Here is a 25755-nt window from a genome sequence, read left to right as displayed (position 1 = left end):
TCCTTGCAATGATGAGAAACAAATTTGGTAAAAAAACCGAAGTCAAACGGGTTACAAAATGCATCATTTTGCTAATTTCAAACCCGATCGGGAGCCGGAATAGAGGGGATACGCAAGGCGTGTTATTCCACAAACTAAGTACTAATACAAATGACACGTGTATTACTACGTAGAGTCGGCGAAGTGCCGCTAAAAACGTTAAGGCCGTCTGAAAAGTTGAAAAGAAAATACATGCCTGAAAACACAATATTTTTAGAAGTTCACCATGCGTTAGTGTTGTGATAATACTCTTCTCACACTATTGGACTGACTTTGGGATGGTCACCAAAGATAATCGTAGTACAAAATTTGTTGATTATCTTTGTGTGAGTACCATCACTTGATTCTCACGACAAATCGCAGCTCTGGATGCTATGCGAAAACAACGCGTCTGGAAATGTGTGACTAGAGCCACACAAATACAGTTCAGAATTACTATGAACGTTATATTCACAACATTGGAAGGGAAGTTGTTCCTGCACAAGTTGTTGGATGCAAAGAACACAGAATGATCCTCTTTTCGTGCAACATTTATGATTGAACAAGATCACATTATATTTTCTTGACAAAGGAGTATTCTCTGGATTTGATGAACAAATTTGAGGGTTTGGAGACAAAGAGTTGAACCGACTTGTTATGAGAATTACTAATATTTTAGCAGACAGTAAAGTTGTAATTTATAGTAATTAATTGCACTTTATATTCACTAAATATTAAGTCTATTGATGAGAAAATGATGTCATATTTACTCACTTATCCAACCGCAATGTTTTTGAATTGGTATTTTGGTATCACTTATTTCTAGAAAAGTTGTCTCTTGTTTGAAGATCCCTGGTTAAGATGAATGGATTAAAACAAACAATGTGTGGTTTCTGCAGAGGAAAGGAGTGAACGGTTATGCTTTCATTGAACATTCATAAAAATTTGATTGCAAATATTAAATAGAAAATATATATTAACCATATAAATTTGTTTCGTCTGAAATTCTCATAAAGCGTTTGTTAATTTTGATAAAAAAAACTAATATCAATTGGCTATTTTCGAATTGTTCTCAGCCGAGACATTTGCATTTTCACCTTAACAGGGGAAATGCATTGACTAACATATATCCTAGCTACAGTTAAAACAAAAAAAATAGTACAGCGGCTTTCTGCATGTATTGAAAGTTCGCATGTTATGTTCTCTGACACATTAACACCCATAGTAGAATATGAGACTGTGTTCGCTGCGCGAAAATTCTCAACGGGAAAAATCAATACCATTCCAGACGTAGTGAAGCTCGGAGCAGAATAGCTACGTAAATGGAGTGATTTAGATAATCCTTGTTATTTCGAGAAAGAAGCGTATACTAGTCGGTATAATCGATAAAAACTACCAGTGTGATAATGTTTTCCGTTATTAAACATTCCTATTGTTATAAATCTAAGCAAAATGACCATTCAAATGTTTCAATTAACTAATGGCCAGTGATTTTTGTGAGCAAACAAAACACAAAGATTTGTGATTAGAGAAGTGAATTTTCAACCGATTACAAGCTGCATTTGGAAATAATTCCAAATTTAGAACTACACCCCAAGTGATATAGCGAATTGGAAAATTTCCTGTTAGTGTTAGTACGTATTGCATTGTGTTTTCCACCCCTCGAGTGAACCAGGATGCTGGAATAATAGGTGTTTCCATGTAGATACAAAGCATGTGTAATTACACGCGAGGGGGTAATGAAATGGCAGTGCTCACATTTGTTTACTAACGTAGTTTTATCCAACAGCAGCCAATGTTTACAGTCAATGATTGTGAACTGTATTTAACATATCTGCTTATCTATCTTGAACGACTGTAGAGAACTTTTTTCGCAAATCGAATCACCAAACAAAAAGAGAGAACTCGAACGAATATTGAGCGTTTCTACGCGTAACATTTTAGCTGATTGCTTTCTAGATATCGTTTTTGCATTGAGTAGACATAAATGATCCATGTGGAGATCGATTGTTTATTTTGACTGTAATATTATTATTTGTAATCAACTCCATTTGAGTGTTTTCGAACAAAGCAAAACATACATCAAAGCTACTCTGAAGTAAAGTGGAGTGAGGTTGTGAACTATATTTCGAATTTATTCGTTCGAGAGTCCTGTCGAGTGACACCAAACTAAAACAGTTACCTAATTATTCAAATTATCCCGGTTTGAACATTACATCAATGCTTCCATCGACATGGACTACATATAATCATATCATTCTTAAAGCCTCTTGGCATTAAGAGGCTTTAAACTTCATTCGCCTCTCGAATCAGCAGATCAAGATTGGTATGAGTTTCACTTGAACATTTATTTTATAATTCAAGACAAGTCAAAACTATTCAATTCCAAAATTCTTCGCCACACTGCGCCAATGTATATTCCAATTACTGATGAAAATGCTTCATTTTACTTCATCTTTTCATCATGTTTTATTATTCGTCGTCAATTTTGCTACGACATCATAATGAAATCAGCTGAACTAGAACAACGAACGTATTTGCATCAGCGAACAAAAACGCCCACTTATTTTATGCTCTTCATAGTGATGACTACATTTCAGCAGGAAAGTGACATTGAAACAATTGGAGAATTGTTCTCAATGTTAATTTTTACCATAATGGAGCAACAAGAAAAAAGTGAATGACTTTCAATACTGATGAATATTCTACGAAAAGTGTTTGGTTCTGGAACTGGCTTATAACTGCATCCGCCCATCGTATTCCAATATCGTAAAACACTTTTGGCTCAACGGTATCGAAATAAGTTAAGGAGCAACAATATGAAAGACCTAATGTGTGTTGTGATTCTGATTGTTCTTCAAGCGTTGATTTCAGTTACTGGTAAGTTTCTAAGTAGTTTCTTATAGCATAATGTAAACCTAAAAGTTGAAAACGAAAAAAAATCGGACACCAAAATCTTGTTTGAATAAAATTACGTTTGTCTTTATTTTTCAATGTATCGGGTACACATTACTGGGTTTTATGCTTATTGTAAGACCATTGTTTCAGCCTTATTTCTTACCACAACCCACTATTCGATCTTTTGTCTGAATACGACCCATTACCCTTTGCATTGGGTATTCCCTCACTTGTTTGGCAACCAAATTTCATCGGCTTGTATTCCTTACTGGTCGCTGAGCCCCATCCTTCTTCAAATTCGACCAGAATTCATTGATCGGTCTCAGCTACGGGATGTTGGCTGGTTTCCATTCCTTGGGAACCACAGTGACGCACTTGAACGTTCATTCGAAGTCAATTTAGACAATTTGGAAATCTTATTTTAAGCTCACGGGCTTGAAACAACTATTTTGGATTTGATGATGTTTTTTTTTATCTGTATTATAGTGACTTTCAACTCATTTGGCCGATTCGTCACTTTAACTTCCATTTTTGGAAGAATGTCGAGAGTGAGAATTGAACTCGTGACCTTTAGCGTGAGAGGCATGGATGTTACCTCTACGCCAGATCGCCTCCACATTTGATGATGTATCGTCAATGGGGATTTCTCCAGGTTTCTCGATTTAGTTGTTCGTGTCAGGGAAAAACATTACGGTCTGTACGAATGCATGCAGGTACAACAGTACCCGCAGCTTGTACCTGATGATGTTTTGGGAATGGGACTTTTTATATTATAGAGGCTTTAAGCTTGAATGTTCAATCGTCTCTAAGACGATTTGCTATATGCGAATATTGTGCTACCAAAATTATGTCTGCGATAGAGGATGCATAGCTTGGTCATCATCTCATTCCCAATCACAGATTTCTTTATGGAGCAACTACAGTAAACATTCACTAACTGGGCGAAAAGAGAAGACCACTTATCGACATTCGCGTTTTAACTGGTCCGGCATGTTAAACGTCAAATAAAATCGAGGGAAACTTCAATGAATTGTTTGATTCGCTTAGTTCCTGTAATTGGATAAATAAAAGGATTCCAATGGAAGTTTAGCATTGAGTGCGACAACAGGTATGACATATGATTTGAGAAAATTGTTTTTCTGTAGTTTAATCAATGTTTTTGTCGTGCGAAAATAATGTCAACTTTCATAACATTTAAAATTACATTCGAATGCCCCTCACAGCAAATCTTCCATTTGAATATGGCGTCGATTGTTTACGAAATTGTGCTTTTTAACTGGTCCAAGGACCAGTTAACGTTCGCCCAGTTAAATAGCAGACCAGTTAAACCAGGACCAGTTAGCGAACGATTACTGTATTTATCACAACAGCAATTAATGCGCTACAAACGTTTTTACCAACGTTCTATGTTTTGCTACAAACCCGTTTCAGATTCTTTCCTCAGCCTGCAGAGAGCCTCGATTGATGATTGAAAACATGAAATCATTGAGAAACTCTACATGAGCAGCGTTGTAGTCAAAACTTAGCTAACCCCAATTTCAGGGTATCCGTGCTGAGGATGAACGAATCGTGTAGCGCCCGCAGTAGCTGCCGCTAGTTCTGTCTCGGTCAGCATTTTCAGCATTTGTACAGAAGTAAATCGTAGAAGAAGCAATCCAAATGTTGACATTATGTTTAAAAAGAAAGTGGCCTTTATTGAGATAAATAAAATCGATGTATACTGAAAAACAAATCTACAAAAAGATCGAAAAGATCGATTCAAAAAACGAAAATTGGAATGAAAGAGATCTATATTCTAAGAATAGATCCGAGATCGCCCAATCCCAACTCACTCTCATAAATTTCTTTACCAGTATGGACTCATCCGTGCAGTAGGGGAACACGGGGTAAGACCGCACCCCTAAGAAAACCTATCTTCATTTGAACGTCCTTCAGGATTCCCCCTATTTGTTGTACAGGGTGGGCCATTTAAAGTGGAAGGATTTGTTTTTGCAATAGCAAAGTAAAGAAGTGGAATTTTAATTTTTTTTTTGACGTGGGACTACGTCTAACCGGAATATATGGAGGGTAAAATGAAAACCTAAACACAGAACATGCAGAAAAAAAGAAAGATTTCGAATGCTTATAGCTTATAGCATTTCGTACTGGATAGGAGAGATGTTTGCATCACTTGATAGGGAATATTTCTACGCATCTATCGCAACTAACAAAATGTTGTTTTTCATTAGATAAACAATTGAATAACTGTAAAATATTAGGCGTTATCTAAACGCCCTAACTGCATCGTTTTGATTGGCCCGATTTACGGTTTCCCTAACACAGCCATCAAAACCAAGCAGCCTTGGGGAAATCGGCATTGCAAATACATGAAAGTAGGGGGACTTTTGTTCTCATCGAAAAATGTTCCCTAACACAGACTTTAAAACCAAGCAGCGAAATCGGCATTGCAAACACACGAAAGAGCCTAGAGGCGAGTGAACTGAAAAGTTTAAACCCTCGTAAAGCCAAAAAGAAGAAAAAGAACACACGAAAGTAGGGGGAGCTATTGTTCCCACCGAAATGTGTTCCCTAATAGAGATTTCTAAACCAAGGTGCCTGGAGAAATCGGTATTTCAAATTCATGCAAGTCGGGGGTATTTTTGTTCCGACTGGAATGTGTTTCCCTAACACAGACTTCAAATCCATGAAGCGTGGGGAAATCGGCATTGCGAATTCATACAAATCGGGGGTATTTTTGTTCCGATTGAAATGTGTTTCCCTAACACAGACTTCAAAACCGAGGTTTCTGGGGAAATCGGCTCTGCAAATAAATGCAAACTGCGAGTACTTTTGTCCTCGCTTGCCTTTGTGCAGAGTGGAATATGTCTGTCCTAACATGATCTTCTAAACTTAGGAACCTGGGAAAATCGTGCAGCCACTAGAAGCGAATGAACTTCCCAGTTTCAAGCAAATTCGAGATTCGAGAAGTATGTACACTTTTGGGATGTAAACTTCAGAGGGAAATGTAAAATAAAATAATCGTTTGATAATTTTTTTTTGTCTTTATTGGAAAGATTTTCAGCCTTAGGCTGGTTCATCAAACGTTTGATAATTCTTCCGTACATATATTTTGTTCTAGTCATCATACCAAACGTAAAAGGTCCGTCATTAAATTTACTTGTAACGAAGAACAATCAATCACAATAAATGAATTGACTTTACACGGCATTTGTTCATTTTTTTCACTCACAGAGCAAATATATTGAACTCAATTGAATTTGGAAACTGTTTCATTCAATCAAGAATTTAATCAATACAAACGAATGATTGCTAAGCTAAGGTAGTTCCACGTGAACCTTGCGGTTATATCATAGATATAACCCACTCATTTTTTTTTTGAAATTCATTTATTTTGGTCCAAGGAGATTTGTTCTAACTACTTTTTGATTATGATATCTCGTAAATGACCGCCTCTGGCCTTGACCGCAAAATGTGCCCTTTTTTCGGCATTTTCCATCACTTTTCCCAATATTTCGGCCGATATGGCAGCAATTTCTTGTCGGATATTGTCTTTCAGAGGGGGGTCTCCGTAGCCACATTTGTTGCGCGTTCGCTTAGTAAGCGATCGATCGTGAGTTCAAAACTCAGGGCCCTCATTGACCATCTTTGTGTTGTTACAGAATAGCTACGTCCACGCAACAATCATCAGCGATGGAGATCGATCCACGGTCGAAATAAGATCGATTCATCCATACAACTGCTCTGCTCTGCCAGACACATCGGGCTACTGTTCTATAAATAACTCAACAATGATCAATCAACTGTCTCCGCTGTCCGGTGGTCCAACTGGATAATGGAAGAACAGAAAGAATAACTCTTACGCCTAAATGGCTACTGTGTGAATGTACCATATGTAATGGTATAGAAGGAATACTGGCGAATGGCAACTGTGTAATGTGCTAATTATAGATATGATAACCACGTGACATGTACACTCTGTTACAGCTAAAATGCTAATGAGCCTTAAATAAATAAATGGGATAAAAAAAAATTATCTTTCAGCGCAGCCAGGGTCCTTGGTTTACCAGTGTATACCTTGGATTTTAAATATCCCCATAAAAAAAAGTCAGGAGGCGTCAAATCAGGTGATTTCGGTGGCCAGTCATATCGCCGTTTTACGATATTAATCTTCCGGGGAACATTTCGCGCAATAATTTGGTCGTGGCAGCCGCTGTATGGCATGTAGCGCCGTCCTGTTGGAAACAGTAATTGTCCAATTCATTATGCGTCGGAGAGTGGTTCGAGCGATGCCTAACTCTTGCGAACGATGGCGACCTGATGTCGATGGAGTCTCTGCAACACTGGCTCGAACGGCATCAATATTCTCGTCGAAACGTCTTGGTCGTTGTCTAGACAGATGACTGGCATTACCAACACTACCAGACGATATAAATTTGGCATATAATCGACGTATAGTGTTGTCTCCAGGCGATGTTTTAACTTTATTTTTATTTTTTCACGCACGTTTAGTTAACACAATTGAGAAGTTATTTTGAATGTACAGCAGAACAATTTCAGAGCGTTGTTTAGGTGTGTATTGTTCCATGGTTAAAATTGTACTGAAATGACGCTTCCAACGCGGTATGACATTTGTTAATCTGACATCTCTGTCAAAAGTTATGGGGTTGCCAGATGCTTCCACTTTAAATGGCCCACCCTGTACTACATATCATTGAGTATCTAATAATCTACTACTAAAAATGTGTAACTGTTGATTGTATAACTGTTTTTTTTGTATTTAGATTCAATATCACGACGTATGACGCTTTCACCCCGTCGAAAGTGGATCGCCTTTCCCCCAGAGCACCTTTTGTATTATTTTGCACTTTCCTCGCATTTTATATTACATTTTACATACCTTTCTACGCAGAAAGTACCGGAACAATCTACTGAAGGATTGATTAACTGAATACACAGTTTTTACTGGAAAAATCCTTATTTTGGTTGCCTTGAAAATTAGATCGCTGGCACCCGCAATGGACGAAAACTTTGTTTTGTTTACAATTTTGATATTTCGTGCACTCAAGTGTTGCCAAGTATTTCGAAACGACAAAAATACGTTAATGATGCTTCTTGCGTAACATATTTGCCAAAAAACTGAGGATTTCTTATAAAACTAGAAGTGGCCCGTCTTATCCCGTCGGGCGGTCTTACCCCGTCTTCCCCTACCGGTAGAGTTTTCCCATTTCTTGGGCGATCCATGCGGTGAAAATACTCCGGGAATGATTGCTCCTGGCTTTTTACGAGCTCAGGAAATTTTTTGGTGGTTTCAGAGTCATCAAATATCTAATGCAATAGTCCCGAAGTATCAGCCACGGGCATGGAACGCAAGAGCTCCTTCGGCAATTCAAATTTTCTAAGCGACTCGATTTCTTTGCCTTTTCAGTTCTACCTATAATGTTTCATTGTTGGTTTCACACTTCTGCTACAATAAAATGGCTAAATCTAAATACCGCTATGATCCACCGACACTTATGAATTACATATGCAGCGTTGGCCTTATGATCGATATGTTCTTTTGTGAAAAAGGGGTACTTCTGGTGCAATTCGTCGGTAAAATGACACTTTCGTTTAGACATTTGAAAAAAAATAACTTCGAATATTGAGATAAAACATCACCGTGGCCAGTGAAATAAAATCTCTAAATGAAAATAATTGAAAGATCTCGTGGAAGATCAAACTGCTACTCTTTATTGACTCATAAAACATTGACCTTCAATAAAAAAGGTTTTACTAAAATACATAGTACGCTGAAAATAATTCTGATTCTGCAACAAAATTGAATTTCTGATGAAAAGCAGGACAAAGGCTAGATTGTGAAAAATAAATCGAATGTCCCAAATATTTTTTTTTATTTGTATTGATCTCTATTATGTCTGTCATGAACTTGGTTATGATGGACTATTTTTATTATTGTTTTGTCGTTTTTATAGTTTTATTAGTAAAAAAATAAAAGCAGTCTACAAAAGTTTCAATGCCGGTCTAGGAATTTTTCGTAAAGAAATTTTATCGATTTCTCTGAATAAGGGTATTCATAGTCAATCCAAAACAAGGCTGACAGTTGGATTTGTGCTCTGGTGGACCACTTGGCTGCAAGGGCCACGTCGGGACCGTATCGGCTCTGTGGCGAACATGACTGAGTATTGGCTTGTCGTTTGACATTGAAATTTTTTGAACTTATATCTGTAAATGAAATCAGTTCGTTTTTTATGTTTGCTAAACTGATTTCAATGTTGAGAAAAAATAAATAAATTATCTTTTAGATAACTCGTCTTGTCAAACCTCTGTAGGGACCATCATCATCATCATCATGAAGTTCAAATTTATCAGAAGGAATAAGAGAACCAAAGACAGAGTTGCTGTGAAGATTAAGACCTTGGAACTCGACATTTAAATGCGTAGAGCTTTATATATCTACCGAAAAACGTGTCAGATTCAATAATCTGCTCCTCGAACGATGCAGAAATTGACGGATGAATAACAACTGCAAAAACTTACTCGTGAGCTGTCTTCATTCTACGACGATGTTTCGGAGTAAAATCCAATAGAAATACCATGATTTTGAAGACATCTGCTCGCTGCAAGAATAACGGCAGAGGACGTTGGAATTCACGTGAAGTGGGAATTTTTAGAAACATTACTAACATAGGCGCTGTGTCTGAAAATGTTTCTAACGACATAAGGTATCGGTTGTGTCTAATGAAAGAAGAATTCCGAAGCATAAGCTTATTAAGGGGTTATTCTAGTGTAAAGGCACAATTTTCGAACGTTTTTTCGAGCTCTGAAGAAATAAAACAAAAAATATTTGTAATACCCAATATTAGATTATTTGTTTATTCATATTTTAACAGTGCAACAAGAAACCAAACGGAAAAATTTTAAAAATTAGAATAGTTACAAGCTGGTGAAGGGAGGGGATATAAAAAAGTTTTGCCATGACGTACCCGATTTCAGTCCTTCAAGTTACCTTACACAGAAAAATCGAACACTTGATCTCAAGATCCATACCCGGCCAGTAGACAACTTCATTCAGAATGTCCGTGGTGTAGACGTTGAAGAATGCATTTTACGTAGATGTCTAGAACCACAACTCATTGACCGAAAAGAACACAGCCTTGTGTCGATGTCAGACTGTCCTTACGATTGTAAAAAAGCTCCACATAAGCTTCTTCGATATTGTGAGCACTAGCTGGCCAACCCAATTCTAAATATCGGAACACCTGCTTCAGTAGTTTCAAGTAGCTGTACTGATCATCCTAGAAGTGATAAAATCTTATCTTCTTCGAGCATGGCTGAGACTATAACATAAACTTCTTCTGGTTTCGCTGCTGAATTGATTAGTCTTTATAGCACATCTCCGTATCCGAACTTGTTTGCCTGGTTTTTCAATAAGAGCGATACAAAAGTTTTTTTTTAAATAAAACAAAAACGGTTTTGGATATCAATGAAATTCTTTATTCATGTGAAAGTAGATTTGATGCCATTATGTATGGAACTCGATTTTTTTTTTGCATGGCCACCACAGGCACGCTTGCAGAAGTCCAGACGCTGAACCCAATTTTCGACGGTTTTCAAGCATAATATACTCTGCTGATACTGCTGCAATCTCACGTTCGATATTTGTACGAAGTTCATCAATCGACGCTGGCTTGTTGGCATAGACCATATACTTGACTTAGCCCCACAGGAAATAATCTAACGGCGTCATATCGCACGACCGAGGCGGCCAATTGTCTGGGCCATTTCGTGAGATAACACGCTCACCAAACTTGGTTCTAAATAAATCGATTGTTAAATTCGCTGTGTGGCTTGTGGCGCCGTCCCTTTGAAACCACATATTGTCTAAGTCCATATCATCCAATTCGGGCCAAAAATATTCGGTTATCATTGACGAATCCATTCAGAAATGAGCCTCATTGCTGTAGATGATTTTTCGATGAAAATCCAGATTATTTTCAAGTTGTTGTTCAGCCCAATTCACGAACATACGACGCTTCTTGTGGTTAAGCGGCTTCAGTTCTTGCGTCAATTTGATCTTGTAAGAATGTAGGCCAAGGTCTTTTCGCAAAATTCGCCACAACGACGTCACAGAGATGCCCAACGCTTGAGAACGACGTGTGAGAGACTGATTTGGGTCTTCCTCAATTGATGCGCTAGCGGCAGTAACATTCTCGACACTACGGGCACTTCATTGTCTCACTGGCACGGGAACATTTTGTACTGAGCCTGTGGATTCAAAATTTTCCACTGGACGCTCAATTGTTGATCTGGCAGGACGATTACGACGACCATAAATTGGACGTAGCGCTCTTAAAATTGAGGTCATTGACTTCGAATTTCGGTAGTAAATTTTAATAATCTCGATTCGCTGTTGGATCGTATATCTCTGTATTATGAAATGGCCAACCTTACTGAAAAGAAATGTCAAGAGAGCGGGAGAAAATATGTCCCTATCGGTCTACCTTTGTAGCGTCCCTATTGAAATACCCCTTATTTTATGCGGAAATGATTGCACAATGAAGACAAATCCCAATGAGAGCGTCGGAATTCGTTTATGTGAGCCGAAAATACAGGGAAGAGGCTGATGGTCTATTTTCTGTTCAAACGGTCTACCAAGAAATATTTGATGAAACTTGATGTATTTGCGCGTAGCCCTACTCCACATTTGTCAATGAACGCGAACCTTATTGAATTATTTCCTATCATTCATTATAAGTTTTACGAAGTTCTGAACATAACTTAATGTTGACACGATATTCAAGCACTTCGACTTGGAAGTTCATGAACAATAGAACTCTTTTAAGTATATGTTTTCTAGGTAGGTAATCCGAATTTCTGCTTTATCCTTCCTCACAGGTACACCGTTGAAAGTTAGTTACTGTTTTCAGTACGGCACCACTTCTGAAACCAATACTAACAATCAGCTCAACCCGGATAACTCCGATGATTATGAAAACTATGATGAACCGGTTGATCCGAGTGATGATGTTTTCATAGATAAAAATATGGTAAATATTAAAATGCAAGCATAGAATTAATTCCGTACACTGTTTATACAAATCGTTTTTCAGTCCACTGTAGTCGCATGCTCACGTTACGCCACTTTCTGCTATGCACTATGGACATTCGATGCCACGAAGAATACCACCAAGGTTGTTGTGCAAGGTAAACTATATTCGCTCGTTGCATGCGTGGCTTATTACTAATCTTTCGAATGTATTTAAGGATGCTGGGAACTCTCGGATAAGAAGGAGTCGTGCAATACGAACGAATGCATCAGCCACAAAGAGACCAAAAGTGGGCATTTTTTCTGTTGTTGTTCGGGGGATAATTGTAATGGAAACTTCAGTTTCGCCTCGACACCAGCGATAACGGATGGCATCAGTTTGGGCACCGTGAATGAGTACACCCCTTTTGCACCATACACCTCAATATGGAGCTCACCGACAGTTTACATCTGTTTCGCAATGGTCGGGATAATTTTGATGCTGATAATTGGGTTCCTTACATGTCGGAAGACCACAAAAACAGTATCTGAACTAGCCCCGTTGGCACCTTCCGGGCCGGGATACAGTTCGAATTTGTATAATGTGGACAATTTGAAACTGGTAGCAATGATAGGTCAAGGAAGGTAAGTACTGTTGTTGTGAAGTTTGATAAAACATGCTGAAATTCGAGCAGTAATTGAACTGTACTTTGCAGATATGGCACTGTTTGGAAGGGAGTTGTTAATGAACAACACGTGGCAGTGAAAATTTTTACAGCTCAGCATAGACAATATTTTTTGAATGAGAAAGACATCTACACCATTCCTTTGATGGAATCGCCTTCTCTACTGACGTATTTCGGTGGGTAAATCACGATTGAAAAATGCATATGTTAATACTTTTCATTCTGATAACAGGTTGCGATGAACGCCGCACAATGGATGATAGGATTGAGTATCTTATAGTACTGTCGTTAGCTCCATTGGGGTGCCTACAGGACTGGCTGACAGACAACCGAATGCATTTCAATATTTTCTGTAAAATGGCTAAATCAATCGCTAGTGGTGTGGCACACTTGCATACCGAAATTCGCAAAGGCGATCTCATTAAACCGTGCGTATGCCATCGTGATCTCAATTCCAGAAATATTTTGGTGAAGGCAGATTTATCTTGCTGTATATGCGATTTGGGCTTCGCACTGAAAACGTTTGGACCTAGATACGAAAGCCGTGGTGAAATTGCGTTGGCAGAAACTAAAAGCATTAATGAAGTAGGGACATTACGGTATATGGCACCTGAGGTGCTCGAAGGTGCTGTAAATTTGAGAGATTGTGAGTCGGCACTGAAACAAATTGATGTATATTCACTGGGTTTGGTGATGTGGGAGTTATCAACGAGGTGCAGCGATTTTTATCCTGATGAAGTATTCATTCCCGAATACAGAGCACCATATGAGGAAGAAGTCGGTACCAATCCAAGTTTCGAACAAATGCAGGTGTTGGTATCGCGGAATAAGGCTAGACCTAGGTTCCCATTGAACTATGAAAGCAGTGTGGCGGTCAGAATTGTTCAAGATACGTGCGAAGAATGTTGGGATCACGATGCAGAAGCACGCTTAACTGCACTCTGCGTCCAGGAACGTATCCAAGAGATAACAACAATGAACCCGAAGGCCCAGCTTCACAAAGGACAAACTCCTCCCCTGAGCACAAATAATTTAATCATCACTACTCCCACAGTTCAGACCAGGATCAGTCCAACAGCAGTGTCTTTCATGGCGCCACCAAATCAACAAGTTATTCCACATTCCAATCACCCCTGTGATACAACCAACGGTTCTACAAATTACTCGAAGGTAATGAACGTTCCGCCTAATTCCCTTAAACAAATCATTCCACAAGGTTCACTGAAGCACAACATAAATGAGGCTTACATTCCGGACGAAGAAGATAAATTCAAGTCTCTGACTGGGGATCAACAACCTTCTGTAATGTTCCGAAACCCTCGTGGCCTACCGAAGCTGGACAACAACGAAACGCAGCGTAAAATAAAAGGTCTAAACAGCGTCAAAGCGATGCTACAGAAAACCTTTCAAAAAACCAATCCCTATGTACAGCAGGACTGTGACGATAAATCCAATCTAGTCGATAATTCGATAAAAAATAAGACTAACTCAGAAAGATCACTTTCCGATCTGGTTAGTAGTAATACAAATAGTGTCCACATAAAAATGATAAATGACGCGGATAATGACATCGAAAAGCGGTCAGCAGAACGCCCGAATAATCTTGATCTCTCGTCTGGCAGTGGTCGCTATGAGCACAATCTTATACGATCGGCTAACGAAAACTCCAAATTTAAGGTCCTCACGGACGATTTCACCAGTCAACCGTTCACAATAGTCCAATCGAGTTCGCCCAACCCGAAACTTCGAATTGTAGTATCAAAGTCTGCAAATGCAGTGAAAAATCTCAACTCAAGCTGCGACGAAAACAAGTTCATCAAGCGACAGCGCTCGCTGGAGGTATTTCAAGAAGTTTTCGGACCAAAAGGGAGCATCGAACGATTGCGGAATCCTAGTCAGCGGGTTAAGACGCCCGGCGATGTGCCACCTTCGGTACGAAAAGTGCGGGCTTCAAAAACGCTTTCTCTCTATGATGACCGCATGATGGACACCAGTAGAATAGCCAACACGGTATAGCATGAGGAGGTACTTTTGCTGGAGCTTTAGAACCACAGCGAGAGAATATAGGTTGAATAGTAATTATAGAGTACGTAACAAATAATGAATCTGAATATAAATACACAAACTCTTAATACAGTGCACTCTTAAGTGTCACTTACTACAATAACGGAAAGTTTGCACTTTCAAGATAGCGCAACCCTTCTATGTATAACAAATGTTTATAAAATCTTTTTTGTTCGAGGAAACTTACCTAAAAAAATTGCAATTCAATAGAATGGACGAAAATAGAATTGTTCTGATGACGTTATTACAACACAAATAGGAATATAAAGAATTATTACATTTTGTCAGATGACCGACAAAACTCGTTTATCATGTTTTAAGCCAATAGAAGACTTTTTCTAAATAAATTGTAGTATTGTAGACGGACGCACCAAGTCGTGAAAGTGAGAAAGTATTCAGTAATTAATCATTATATGAGAATAAATTATGCTGGAATAAGACACAATTATTGTATTTTCACTAAAACGACGTTCCATTGCCATGTTTTGTTTTAAATCCTCCTCGTTTGTGGGATGTGCGCAACATTCCACAACCTTACATGATCATGATATAGGCAGGATTCTGCTTGGATGTCAGGGTCAGGTTTTGAATTATAGAGACTTTAAACTTTTTCAGTTCATTCGTCTCTATGGTTGGATGTCTTGTGAAATATCGTACTAACCTAGAATCATTGGTGTAATGAAAAGTAGTGTTATTACATAAATGCGATCTCATCTCAGTGTTAAATCATCTTTGCAAAGCCATTCACTGGCTATGGAAAACATATAGGTGGTATCTGTTTGGAGTAAGATAACAATATTAATGATGTTTCCTTCGTTGTGTCCCCGTTTCATATCCCTCCTATCCGATCGATAAACTTTTACTTAGTCGCGGCAATACATACACACACTCTTTACAGACACACGGGCCAAAGGTTGTGCAGTCCACTGATCATTCAACAAGAGCCAAAGGTTGTACCGCTCATGACAACTCTACACGAACTGATGATTGCGCCGGCTAGTGACCATTCTATCCTGGATTCCTCGAGTCGAGAAAGACGCACCACGCTAGATATGAGGTACAGACTAGGGGGGCGTTGCTGATTAATGGTCAGCTGCATCCCAATAGGAAGTATCCCGTGTCGGGCACACGTACAGAGCATTGGAGACAGCAACATCCTAATTACGAAAACACTTGTAATACTAACCTCGAGCCAACCGCGAGTAATCGGTTACATATTACTAACATAGATAATAAGAAAAATTGTATTGAACTCCCGGCCCCGTGAGGCTAACGCCATATGAGCCTTTATAAAAATATATATTTTGGAAAAAAAACAATATCAATCCGTCTTTCCAACCTCCACGATAGGTAACTATAGCGACGAGATGAGTTACTGTTCAACGTGGAGACCAGGAATCAACGGCTGAGCTATATAGGCTAAAACAATTTCAATCGTGCATGCAAGAAAAGGGTTTCGGCATGTCGTACTAGATAAAAAGATAGCAGCAAGTTGACAACGGCGTGGAACACGTTTGGTCGTTATCTTTGGACACACCATCCGTTTTGAATTGCACCAGCATCGATAATTTTCCAGAAACAAACTGCAGAAAGTTATCGTTCAACGTTCAACGGTGAACCAGAATACACCGCAAAATCGGTAGGATATCCATAGATTTTCGGGTATCGTTACATGCTTGGGTCTATCAATAATCTAAGCGCTAAAATGACCAATCTACGGAGGTTCATTTGGGAGACGGTACTATGGAACTTTTCGGAAAAGATGGGGTTGGTAAGGTAAAATGACCATAGTCTTCGCATGTGTTTATTACTTTTCCGAATTCTTCAAAGTTAACATTTTGAAGATCATTCCGAAATTTGTGATTGTAGCAAGAAAAAAAATGTTACTGACAACCGCTGTCGAAACCAGTTTCAGGTCGAGGACATAGTGAACGCGATGCGATGCGGGTGTGGGTGTGGGCTCGTTTGCGGGAAAGCTCATTCGTTCACGAATGCGGAAATCAAATGCAAACCACCCGGACGTGACATAATAAACGCGATACGAACGCGATTTCAATGCGGCGTAACTGTGTGTGGAGTGTTTTGCCGCGAGTGAACGCAAGTGATGGTTGCCAGACGATTTAAGTGCGATTCACATACAACATACACGTCACGTTCACGTCCCGTCACGTCACGATACGTCAATGATTCTACCATGCAATTCTCATGAAAATATTCACATACACCAGCAACGTAACGACCCGTCAGCATACGTTCAACGAAAACGACCGGCAGGGTTTATAGAAAAGAATAATTGACGGAGACGGACGGCTCGTTTGGTTTTTGTCTGGGCTTTGTGTCTCGGCTTTTGTTTTGATTTGATTGTAAAGTAATTTACATCTACATCGACATTAAGCTAATTGAACAGATCTGTGATGGAACACGTTTAATTGGACATTTTTACCTGTAATTGGATATTTTTATAAACATTGAGTTCGGGGCCCAAATTATGGCCCCACATTGAAAGTCGCCACCAGTCGCAAAGGTCCAATTACTGGTCAAAACCGACTCCAATGCGACACTGAGTGGTGCCTCAGCATATCGCTTTACAAGTAACTTACTGTACTTTTTATGCCAACATATCTCTTTGGAGCTAAGTCATTCGGAGAGAAAATCATTCGCGACTAGTTGAAAGAATTATTCTATTTATTATTATTGTTGCATAAGGGTCGGACTACGGGGTTTAAGCATTTAAATAATTGAATTGAATAATTGAATTTTGAAAAATTCAATGAGAATCATTCATTGAATTTTTCAAAATTTAGAACTGATTCTAGGCATGCTGATTTGAAAGAGGGCATTGCAATTTAAAATTGTTGTAGGTGGCGACACCATGAATAAAATTAAATAAATCATTCGTTTAGCATTTGACGTGACGGTGCTGGTGGAAGCATTGACTGCATGTGTGAATTGGTGGAGACGTTGACGGAACGTAGACGTTCTTCTCCGTAACGTGCTATGTGAATCGCACATTATCTATAAATAGGGACCGCAACCGAACTCATCGAACAAAAATCAAAATTTAGTTGTTGAGAGAAAAAGTATCCGAATGCCATTGAAAAAAAATATATAGGAGGTTGTATCCAAGATACGACCGCATTGTTGACGTAGAACAACGCTGTTATTTTATATAAGTCGCTCATTTATACCTTCGGATATTAAAGTCTGCTTCATTTAATATTGGAACAAATTCTTTTGCTCATTGTGGCGCTCCTAGTGGACGGATTTGGAAACTTTTTTCACTCACGTGTCGGGAAATTCATTACCTTTCACCATGTATTTATGTCATAACACCAAACGATAGCATTTTGTAAACAACCGCCATGGAAGCCGAACGGAGAGATAAAATTGTGCACAGTTTTCTTGAAAATCCATTGTTGTCGGCATCTAAGCTAGCTAAACAGCTTAAAATGCCCAGAAATACCGTATGGCGTGTTATCAAGCAGTACAAGGAAACATTGACGACGGCTCGGAAGCCGCATTCGAAGCGTCGGAGTGGAACTGTCGACCGGAAACTGCGTGGGAAAGTCATCAAGGCCGTCAAGAGGAATCCCAATCTTTCAGACCGCGATTTGGCCAATAAGTTCCAGGCCGCTCACAGTACGGTGCGACGAATTCGTCTCCGGGAAGGAATAAGGTCATTCCGAGCCAGCAAACAGCCAAATCGGACGCTGAAGCAGAACATTGTGGCCAGAATCCGTGCACAAAGCTGTACGACCAAGTTCGACGGATGTATTCTGATGGACGATGAGACCTACGTGAAGGCGGACTTTGGGCAAATCCCAGGTCAAAAATTTTATTTGGCGACGGCTCGGGGGGATGTACCTGCAAGATTTAAGTTCGTGTTTGCGGATAAATTGGCCCGCAAGTACATGATTTGGCAGGGGATATGCAGTTGTGGACAGAAAACCAAAGTCTTTCTCACTGACAAGACAATGACATCAGAAGTCTACAAAAAAGAGTGCCTACAGATACGGATTCTGCCGTTTATTCGTGCCCACGACCGTCCAGTAATGTTTTGGCCGGACCTCGCAAGCTGCCATTACAGCAAAACGGTTATGGAATGGTACGCAACGAACGGGGTCAGCGTAATACCGAAGGACCTCAACCCCCCAAACTGCCCCCAGTTCCGGCCGATAGAGAAATACTGGGCAATCACGGAGCGGAGGCTTAAGGCAAAGGGAAAACTTGTTAGGAACATGACTCAAATGAAGAACTGGTGGAATCAAATCGCCAAAACGGTGGACGAAAAGGGTGTGCGCCGCCGTATGTGCCGTATTACGGGAAAAGTACGAGAATTTCTTCGAATGAATAATTTTTTTTATGAAAGAGTAAAGAAAATGCTACATTTGTATGAAAAACAAATTATGAATTCGTTAATAAATGACTGAACTACACGCAATTGTTTGTGTTCCAATATTAAATGAAGCAGACTTTATACTATAATGCTGTGAAATTTTAGAAACAACTGTTGCGTTGTCGTTGAAAGTTGCATTACTTTCTCATGCTCGAGAGAAGCGCAGCTGTCACCCTTAGTGGAGGAAGTTTTGCTACTGGCAAGCGAAACCTAATCACATACAAAATTCCAGAACGACATTTACTTTCTTGGTGACTAAACAAGCATCATCAGATGACGCTTGCCTCGAAATTTTATTGCCCCTGGCAATGCGTTCGTTTTTTGCAGGGCTCGAGCCTGCCTTCCTCTTCTTCTTACTCATCATACACTACGCGAAGCGTCCAATTAATGACGCGGAAAGTAAAACACACGATACGAATAACGCCAACAACGAACTGAAAAAACCACACGACGATATCCAAGTTGGATTACCACTGGTGGGGTCCAATCTTAGATCGAAGCGCAGCGAAAGCAAAGTGAACTGGATTGCTCAACAGTCCGATGCCGAATGAAAGTTTGCCTCAGCGAGATCCACTGTTTATACTCTAGGCAAGTATTCCCCTTCATTCTTCTTCTTTTCCTTTGTTCACGGAGACTTTAAATCCTACGATTTCCCCTCCGTTGGTCGACGATAAGTTGCTCGTTATTGACAGCTCTGTTCGGGAAAGCACACAAATGAACAGAACAAATGTATGGGAAAATGGAAACACTTAAAGTTTTCATGAATTTTAACCATTTACAAACCAGGGGATTCTAATGTATAGCATAATAAACAAATCTTACGGAATTTTCGATTCGTTTAGTGTGTAAATCGTCAAAATCCGTTCGCGGCAAAAATTGTTATTAACGTTAACTTTATTTCATAAAAACGTGACCTGTTTTCTGATTTGGCACCCTTAATGAAAGACGTAGTTCTACGTCAAAAAAAAATGTTTCGTTTGCTGTACCTTCAATTTAGATTTTCGGTTGAAGCTTTTTTACAATTTATTATCGTTCAGTCCAGGGGTTAGGCTACCCAAAATCAAAATCAATATGGCGTCATTTGTTTACCAACATATCATTTGCGAGGATTGAAATCGTTGAAATCACGGAGATAGTGAAAATAAAGATAAATGCGCTGCTTTATTTCTAACTGCATGAGCGATTTTCATATTTCGGTTTCACATGGAGGTGTTCACATTTAACATGGAGTTTAAAGTAAGCCACTATTCGACTATATAACCGGACCGAATTGTAAACAACAGTAATTGACAGAACCAAAACCGCAGCAATAGGGCGCTTGCAGCGTGCATATGGATTAGTGATCTGTTGGGCAGGCAAAAGAGATCGCTGCATAGGATTTATATGGATCGACAAGATTGAGCTTAATAATTATTTTAGCGAAATAGTTATAGAAATTACGCGCTACACTATATTAATAACATGCGAATATATGTCTCTCTACATACAAATATTTACTTGTAGCGTCAGAGCCATATACACGGAGAAAAATATAAATTTCTGTTATGGCTATGATCCATATCAACGGAAGCAGATTGATTATTCAAAAAGTTTCACAAAAACAATGCATCAATTTTCAATTGGCTAATTCATGGAAAATACAAGGAAGCATTCGAACATGAGCTCGAGCCTCTGTGTCTTGTATCTAGGTCCGAACATGCTGATAATCCTTTTCTGTTATTTTTTCGATTCAAATCTAGTGGGAAAGTCGGTCAATGAACATCGCTAAATAGGTGCTAGTAAGTTAAGCAATATGCGTCACACAAAAGCTCTTGTTCGGCAAATAGCTTGCCTAACTGTTTCACAAAGTTCATGTGAGTTCTATGGAATATTTTGCGCTAATAGAAAGATCGCAACTATATTAAAATCATCTACAAGAACGTCGATTGATAATGAATCCGCTTCTACCTAGAAGCTACGAATGTAAACAAATGATGTTTGCCCAACAGATGCTCTGCATGTATGTGTAGCAAGAGCCCTATATTGGGTACATTGGCAATATGAGGGATTTGACGTTTTAGTCATACCCCTGGTTCACTCGCGGCAAAACACACAGTTTCGCCGCATTGAAATCGCGTTCGTATCGCGTTTACTATGTCAGGTCCAGGTGGTTTTCATTCGATTTCCGCACTCGTGAACGAATGAGCTTTCCCGCAAACGAGCCGGCGCCCGCGCCCGCATCGCATCGCGTTCACTATGTCCTCGACCTTAGCGTGGAAACACACTAGACGGCTCTACCGCGCGATTTGCACAATTACAAGTCGCAGCAGGAGCTCGATGTAAAACACATTCAGCGGCTTTCGACGGTTTCACTATCTGCCATTATTATATGTTTATAGACGGATGCAAGACGATTCTATGGTACAAGGTACAACTGTTTGGACAGTAAGTGGATTAGAGGGGCGGTATATAAAGACAGAATGATGGGAAACGGAAGAGGGAATGTTTACCTGAGCGAGAGGGAGAGAGAACTTGATCACAAACGTCTGAAATATTGCATTTCTCGACAATTTGGATGGAATACGATTATCCGCAGCTACATGACCGCAGAGTGGATTTCACGTATTGGCTCACCTGAGAGTACATTTATTATTGCCTTGCTTTATTTTCACCTTTCAAAAGTGCATAAACACTAAGCGTGGAAACACACTAGACGGCTCTCCCGCGCGATTCTCGCAATGACAAGTCGCAGCAGGAGCTCGATGAAAAACACATTCAGCGGCTTTCGACGGCTTCACTAGCGGCCATTATCATATTTTTATAGACGGATGCAAGACGAGTCTATGGTACAAGGTACAACTGTTTGGACAGTAAGCAGATTAGAGGGGCGGTATATAAAGACAGAATGATGGGAAACGGAAGAGGGAATGTTTACCTGAGCGAGAGGGAGAGAGAACTTGATCACAAACGTCTGAAATATTGCATTTCTCGACAATTTGGATGGAATACGATTATCCGCAGCTACATGACCGCAGAGTGGATTTCACGTATTGGCTCACCTGAGAGTACATTTATTATTGCCTTGCTTTATTTTCACCTTTCAAAAGTGCATAAACACTAAGCGTGGAAACACACTAGACGGCTCTCCCGCGCGATTCTCGCAATGACAAGTCGCAGCAGGAGCTCGATGAAAAACACATTCAGCGGCTTTCGACGGCTTCACTAGCGGCCATTATCATATTTTTATAGACGGATGCAAGACGAGTCTATGGTACAAGGTACAACTGTTTGGACAGTAAGCAGATTAGAGGGGAGGTATATAAAGACAGAATGGTGGAAAACGGAAGAGGGATGTTTACCTGAGCGAGAGGGAGAAAGAAGTTGATCGCACACGTCTGAAATATTGCATTTCTCGATAATTTGGGTAGTATTCGAGAATCCGCAGCTACATGACCGCAGAGTGATTTTCACGTATTGGCTCACCGATAGTACATTAACTATTACCTTGCTTCATGTGCACCGCATAAACACTAATACTATCACAAAACCGTTGCGGCGCATCATCTCCATCGAGCCACCGCAGAGAATGAGGAACCTTACAACAGTGACTTTAGAACCGGCCATACCCGCTCCGCCTTGTGTGTTTTATCTCATTCACATTCCATTATCGAGGCCCCGCGGCGGTCTGTCATTGCAAAATCCGCGCGGGGAAGCCGTCCAGTGTGTTCTTACGCTAATACTCTCACAAAACCGTTGCGGCGCATCATCTCCATCGAGCCACCGCAGCGAATGGGGAACCGTACAACAGTGATTTTGGAACCGTACACACCCGCCTCGCCTTGTGTGTTTTATATCATACACATTCCATTATCGAGGCTCCGCGGCGGTCTGTCTTTGCAAAATCCGCGCGGGAGAGCCGTCCAGTGTGTTCCTACGCTTAGGCTGATGTCACATTAGGCGGATTCCGCGAGTAAAACCGCATCTACAGTGTATTATGAATGAGCCATGCCACACAGAGCGGGGCGGTTTTCGAATGGAGAAAATAACCGTCGCGATTTCCGCGGCGGCGAATCCGCCTAATGTGACATCAGCCTTAGGGTGGGCGTACACTGTTTGTCCAGAGATCAAATATTTCACACTTTTTGACAGATAAAGTTTGCTTTGATATTTGTACAAACACTATTTTGTTTGCCACTCTTCAATTATCGACAGTGGCAAACAATATCAAACATCGAACATAGAACAAGTTGACTGAAATATTTAAGGTAACCTAACGATGGACCGACAGGTTTGAACAACAGACCGAAAAAATAATTCGGGCATTGAATAACTGGATATTTACTAGTCGCGTTTTCAGTCGAATATATTTGATCAGTACACGTTGATCAAATTTTATACGTCAAAAAGAGTAAAATATTTGACTTCGGTCAAACAGTGTATAAGCACCCTTAGTATTAATGCGCTTTTTAAAGGAGTAAATAAAGCAAGACAATAATAAATGTACTCTCAAGAGAGCTAATACGTGAAAACCACTCTGCGGTCATGTAGCTGCAGATACTCGAATTTCATCCAAATTGTGGAAAAAGGCAATATTTCAGACGTTTGTGATCAACTTCTCTCTCCCTTTCGCTCAGGTAAATATTCCCTCTTCTGTTTTCCACCATTCTGTCTTTATATACCGCCCCTCTAAGGCCGATTACACATTATCCGGTTTCTGCCGGATCGGTTTCAAAAATCGCCGCTGGGTTTGGACGGATAACCGGATAACAATGTGAAAGAGTCCTCGCACTACACAAAACCGTACATCATTCACATACACATACATGCATTTATTTGTATAGTGGAATGACAGGTAAACATTGCAAATATTTCAGCTACATGCAGCTGATTGCATATGGAAAATCCTGAAACCACAACTGCTGCGGCAACCACGAGCCTTCCCAAATTTGTGTCCATTGGAGAGTACATTCGGCCGGGGTGTGGCACGCCAGGCCTCGCGTACACTACTCGCACATCAGAGCGGTGTTCTTATAATAAATATACATGAAAAACCTCCTGGAAAAAAAACTGGCTGTAATAAACAGTATTACAAAAAAACTAACTTTAGTCCAGTTGCGGTGTACTTATCCACACGCTAAGTTTTTTTTATTTCCAAACATACACAACTAGCATGATTTATTTCACACGCTCTGTTGCCACATATTTTTTCAACAGTCTCAGAAAAACGGTTAGAGAAAAATGTACAATTTGATGAACCAATAATTATATCATTTCGTAACAAGCTGGGGGGGGGGGGGGGTCTATACTAAATTATATGTGGTATGTGTTCAGTTCCTGTGATTATCCTTAGAATTTACCTACGAGAGAATATATGCTTATTCATCCATTCTAGACTGTCTATTTTATTCCACCATTGCAGTAATAATTCTTACGATTAAAATTACATAGTAATTTTCCTTCAAACACTATCTCACTATCTCTTCGTCCAGAAACGCGCTCAGCATACATATGTCGCAATCGCAATTCCTGGTGCACGTACTCCTGGAGCAAGGGCAGCTTCTCGAACGCATTTCGCTTCAACGCACAGCTGTTAATAAGCGGATCCTGGGCGATGAATGACGTATCAGAAATGCCAACAACTGGGTGATTTCGCTCTATCTGAACCGATACTTTTGTGTCGGACAGGGGAACATCTTGATCGCCGAGCACAGATCGGACAGTTTTGGTTTGAGTTCCTCGAGTCGAGTTGCGGACACCTCATCGTCGATCGTGTTCCGGGTCAGGTCGAACTGTGTGGAATACCCTATAAGAATTAGAAGAGAGAACTATTTTGGTGTGTTTAATTGAACAAAAACTGACCTTCACATTCAGCTCGATGAAGTCGCTCAAAATTTTGCCCTTGATGAACCAGTTGGAAATTTGTGTCACATCCTTGATCTCGATCAATACTGATTTCGAATAAGGGAAGTTGTCTGTGAACAAAACAAAAACAGAGGTTAATTAAGAACTCGATCAATTTGTCGGAAGACACTACCCACCGTTAATAACACAATCCAAGGTAATATACTCCATGATGCCCTCGTGCGCCTGTGACCATTGCTTCGCTTTGATCAGAAAGGTTTATCACTTAACTTGTTCCATAGCAGCGAAATAAAAATTTCGGCATCCATATCACTTGCGACTTCTGAATTGACTCCAAAACAAACAAACGTCAATACCACACACATACTAATGCATGAGAGGAAAAATTGCCTGAATTGTACTAATACTAACAGACATGACAAACAACTGTCAATTCGCGTTGAGCTTCATGCTCCGCTTTTGGGAAATGATAGTGATAATGGATTTTCAGGTGCAGTAAACACATATATAAAATAAAAAATTATGAATGAAAATTAACTTTATCTTATAAAATATGTTTCTTATGTAATAGAGTAGCTCGTTTTTTGCAAGAGAAGAAAAACCCCGGAACAATAATTATGTTTGATAGTGATTTTATATTACAATATTGAGTTTTAGTGAAAATATCAAGAAAATTATACAGAAATGAGCAAGAATCAGTACCGCTGGTTTTAAGAAATGAAATAAATTTTCATTAAAAATTTAAACAACTTAAAACTGTCTTGAGGTGTGATAATCTTATAGAGAATGATTTGCCTTCCCAAACCGATGTTTCCACCAGACGTCGA

General features: G+C 39.7%; 2 protein-coding genes across 15 annotated transcripts; one reads left to right on the top strand and one right to left on the bottom strand.

Annotated features, from left to right (window-relative positions):
* The first annotated feature begins 1252 nt into the window (after positions 1-1252).
* On the top strand, positions 1253-15128 carry LOC129768292 (bone morphogenetic protein receptor type-2). Of its 14 annotated transcripts, none has more exons than XM_055769835.1 (7): positions 1253-1390; positions 2602-2898; positions 11812-11963; positions 12027-12120; positions 12181-12586; positions 12658-12803; positions 12860-15128. In XM_055769835.1, exons 2-7 carry the CDS (start codon positions 2838-2840, stop codon positions 14641-14643), a joined length of 2643 nt encoding a protein of 880 aa, XP_055625810.1. In that variant the 5' UTR covers positions 1253-1390; positions 2602-2837; the 3' UTR covers positions 14644-15128. The 14 variants fall into 14 exon arrangements, with proteins under 14 accessions (XP_055625810.1, XP_055625809.1, XP_055625807.1 ...); XM_055769834.1 differs by having other exon boundaries at positions 1286-1642; positions 2622-2898; XM_055769832.1 differs by having other exon boundaries at positions 1286-1642; positions 2619-2898.
* Positions 15129-23855: 8727 nt separating this feature from the next.
* LOC129769435 (nuclear pore complex protein Nup98-Nup96-like) lies at positions 23856-25502 on the bottom strand. Its single transcript, XM_055771714.1, has 3 exons — positions 25105-25502; positions 24926-25038; positions 23856-24855 (listed from the first exon to the last, which is right to left on the bottom strand). Exons 1-3 carry the CDS (start codon positions 25136-25138, stop codon positions 24721-24723), a joined length of 282 nt encoding a protein of 93 aa, XP_055627689.1. The 5' UTR covers positions 25139-25502; the 3' UTR covers positions 23856-24720.
* Between the last annotated feature and the right edge of the window lie 253 nt (positions 25503-25755).

Source organism: Toxorhynchites rutilus, chromosome 2, assembly GCF_029784135.1.
Source record: "Toxorhynchites rutilus septentrionalis strain SRP chromosome 2, ASM2978413v1, whole genome shotgun sequence".
In the NCBI taxonomy this organism is placed as follows: domain Eukaryota; kingdom Metazoa; phylum Arthropoda; class Insecta; order Diptera; family Culicidae; genus Toxorhynchites; species Toxorhynchites rutilus.
Note: the sequence above shows the minus strand (reverse complement) of the source record. Positions and strands in the feature narration are given on the sequence as shown.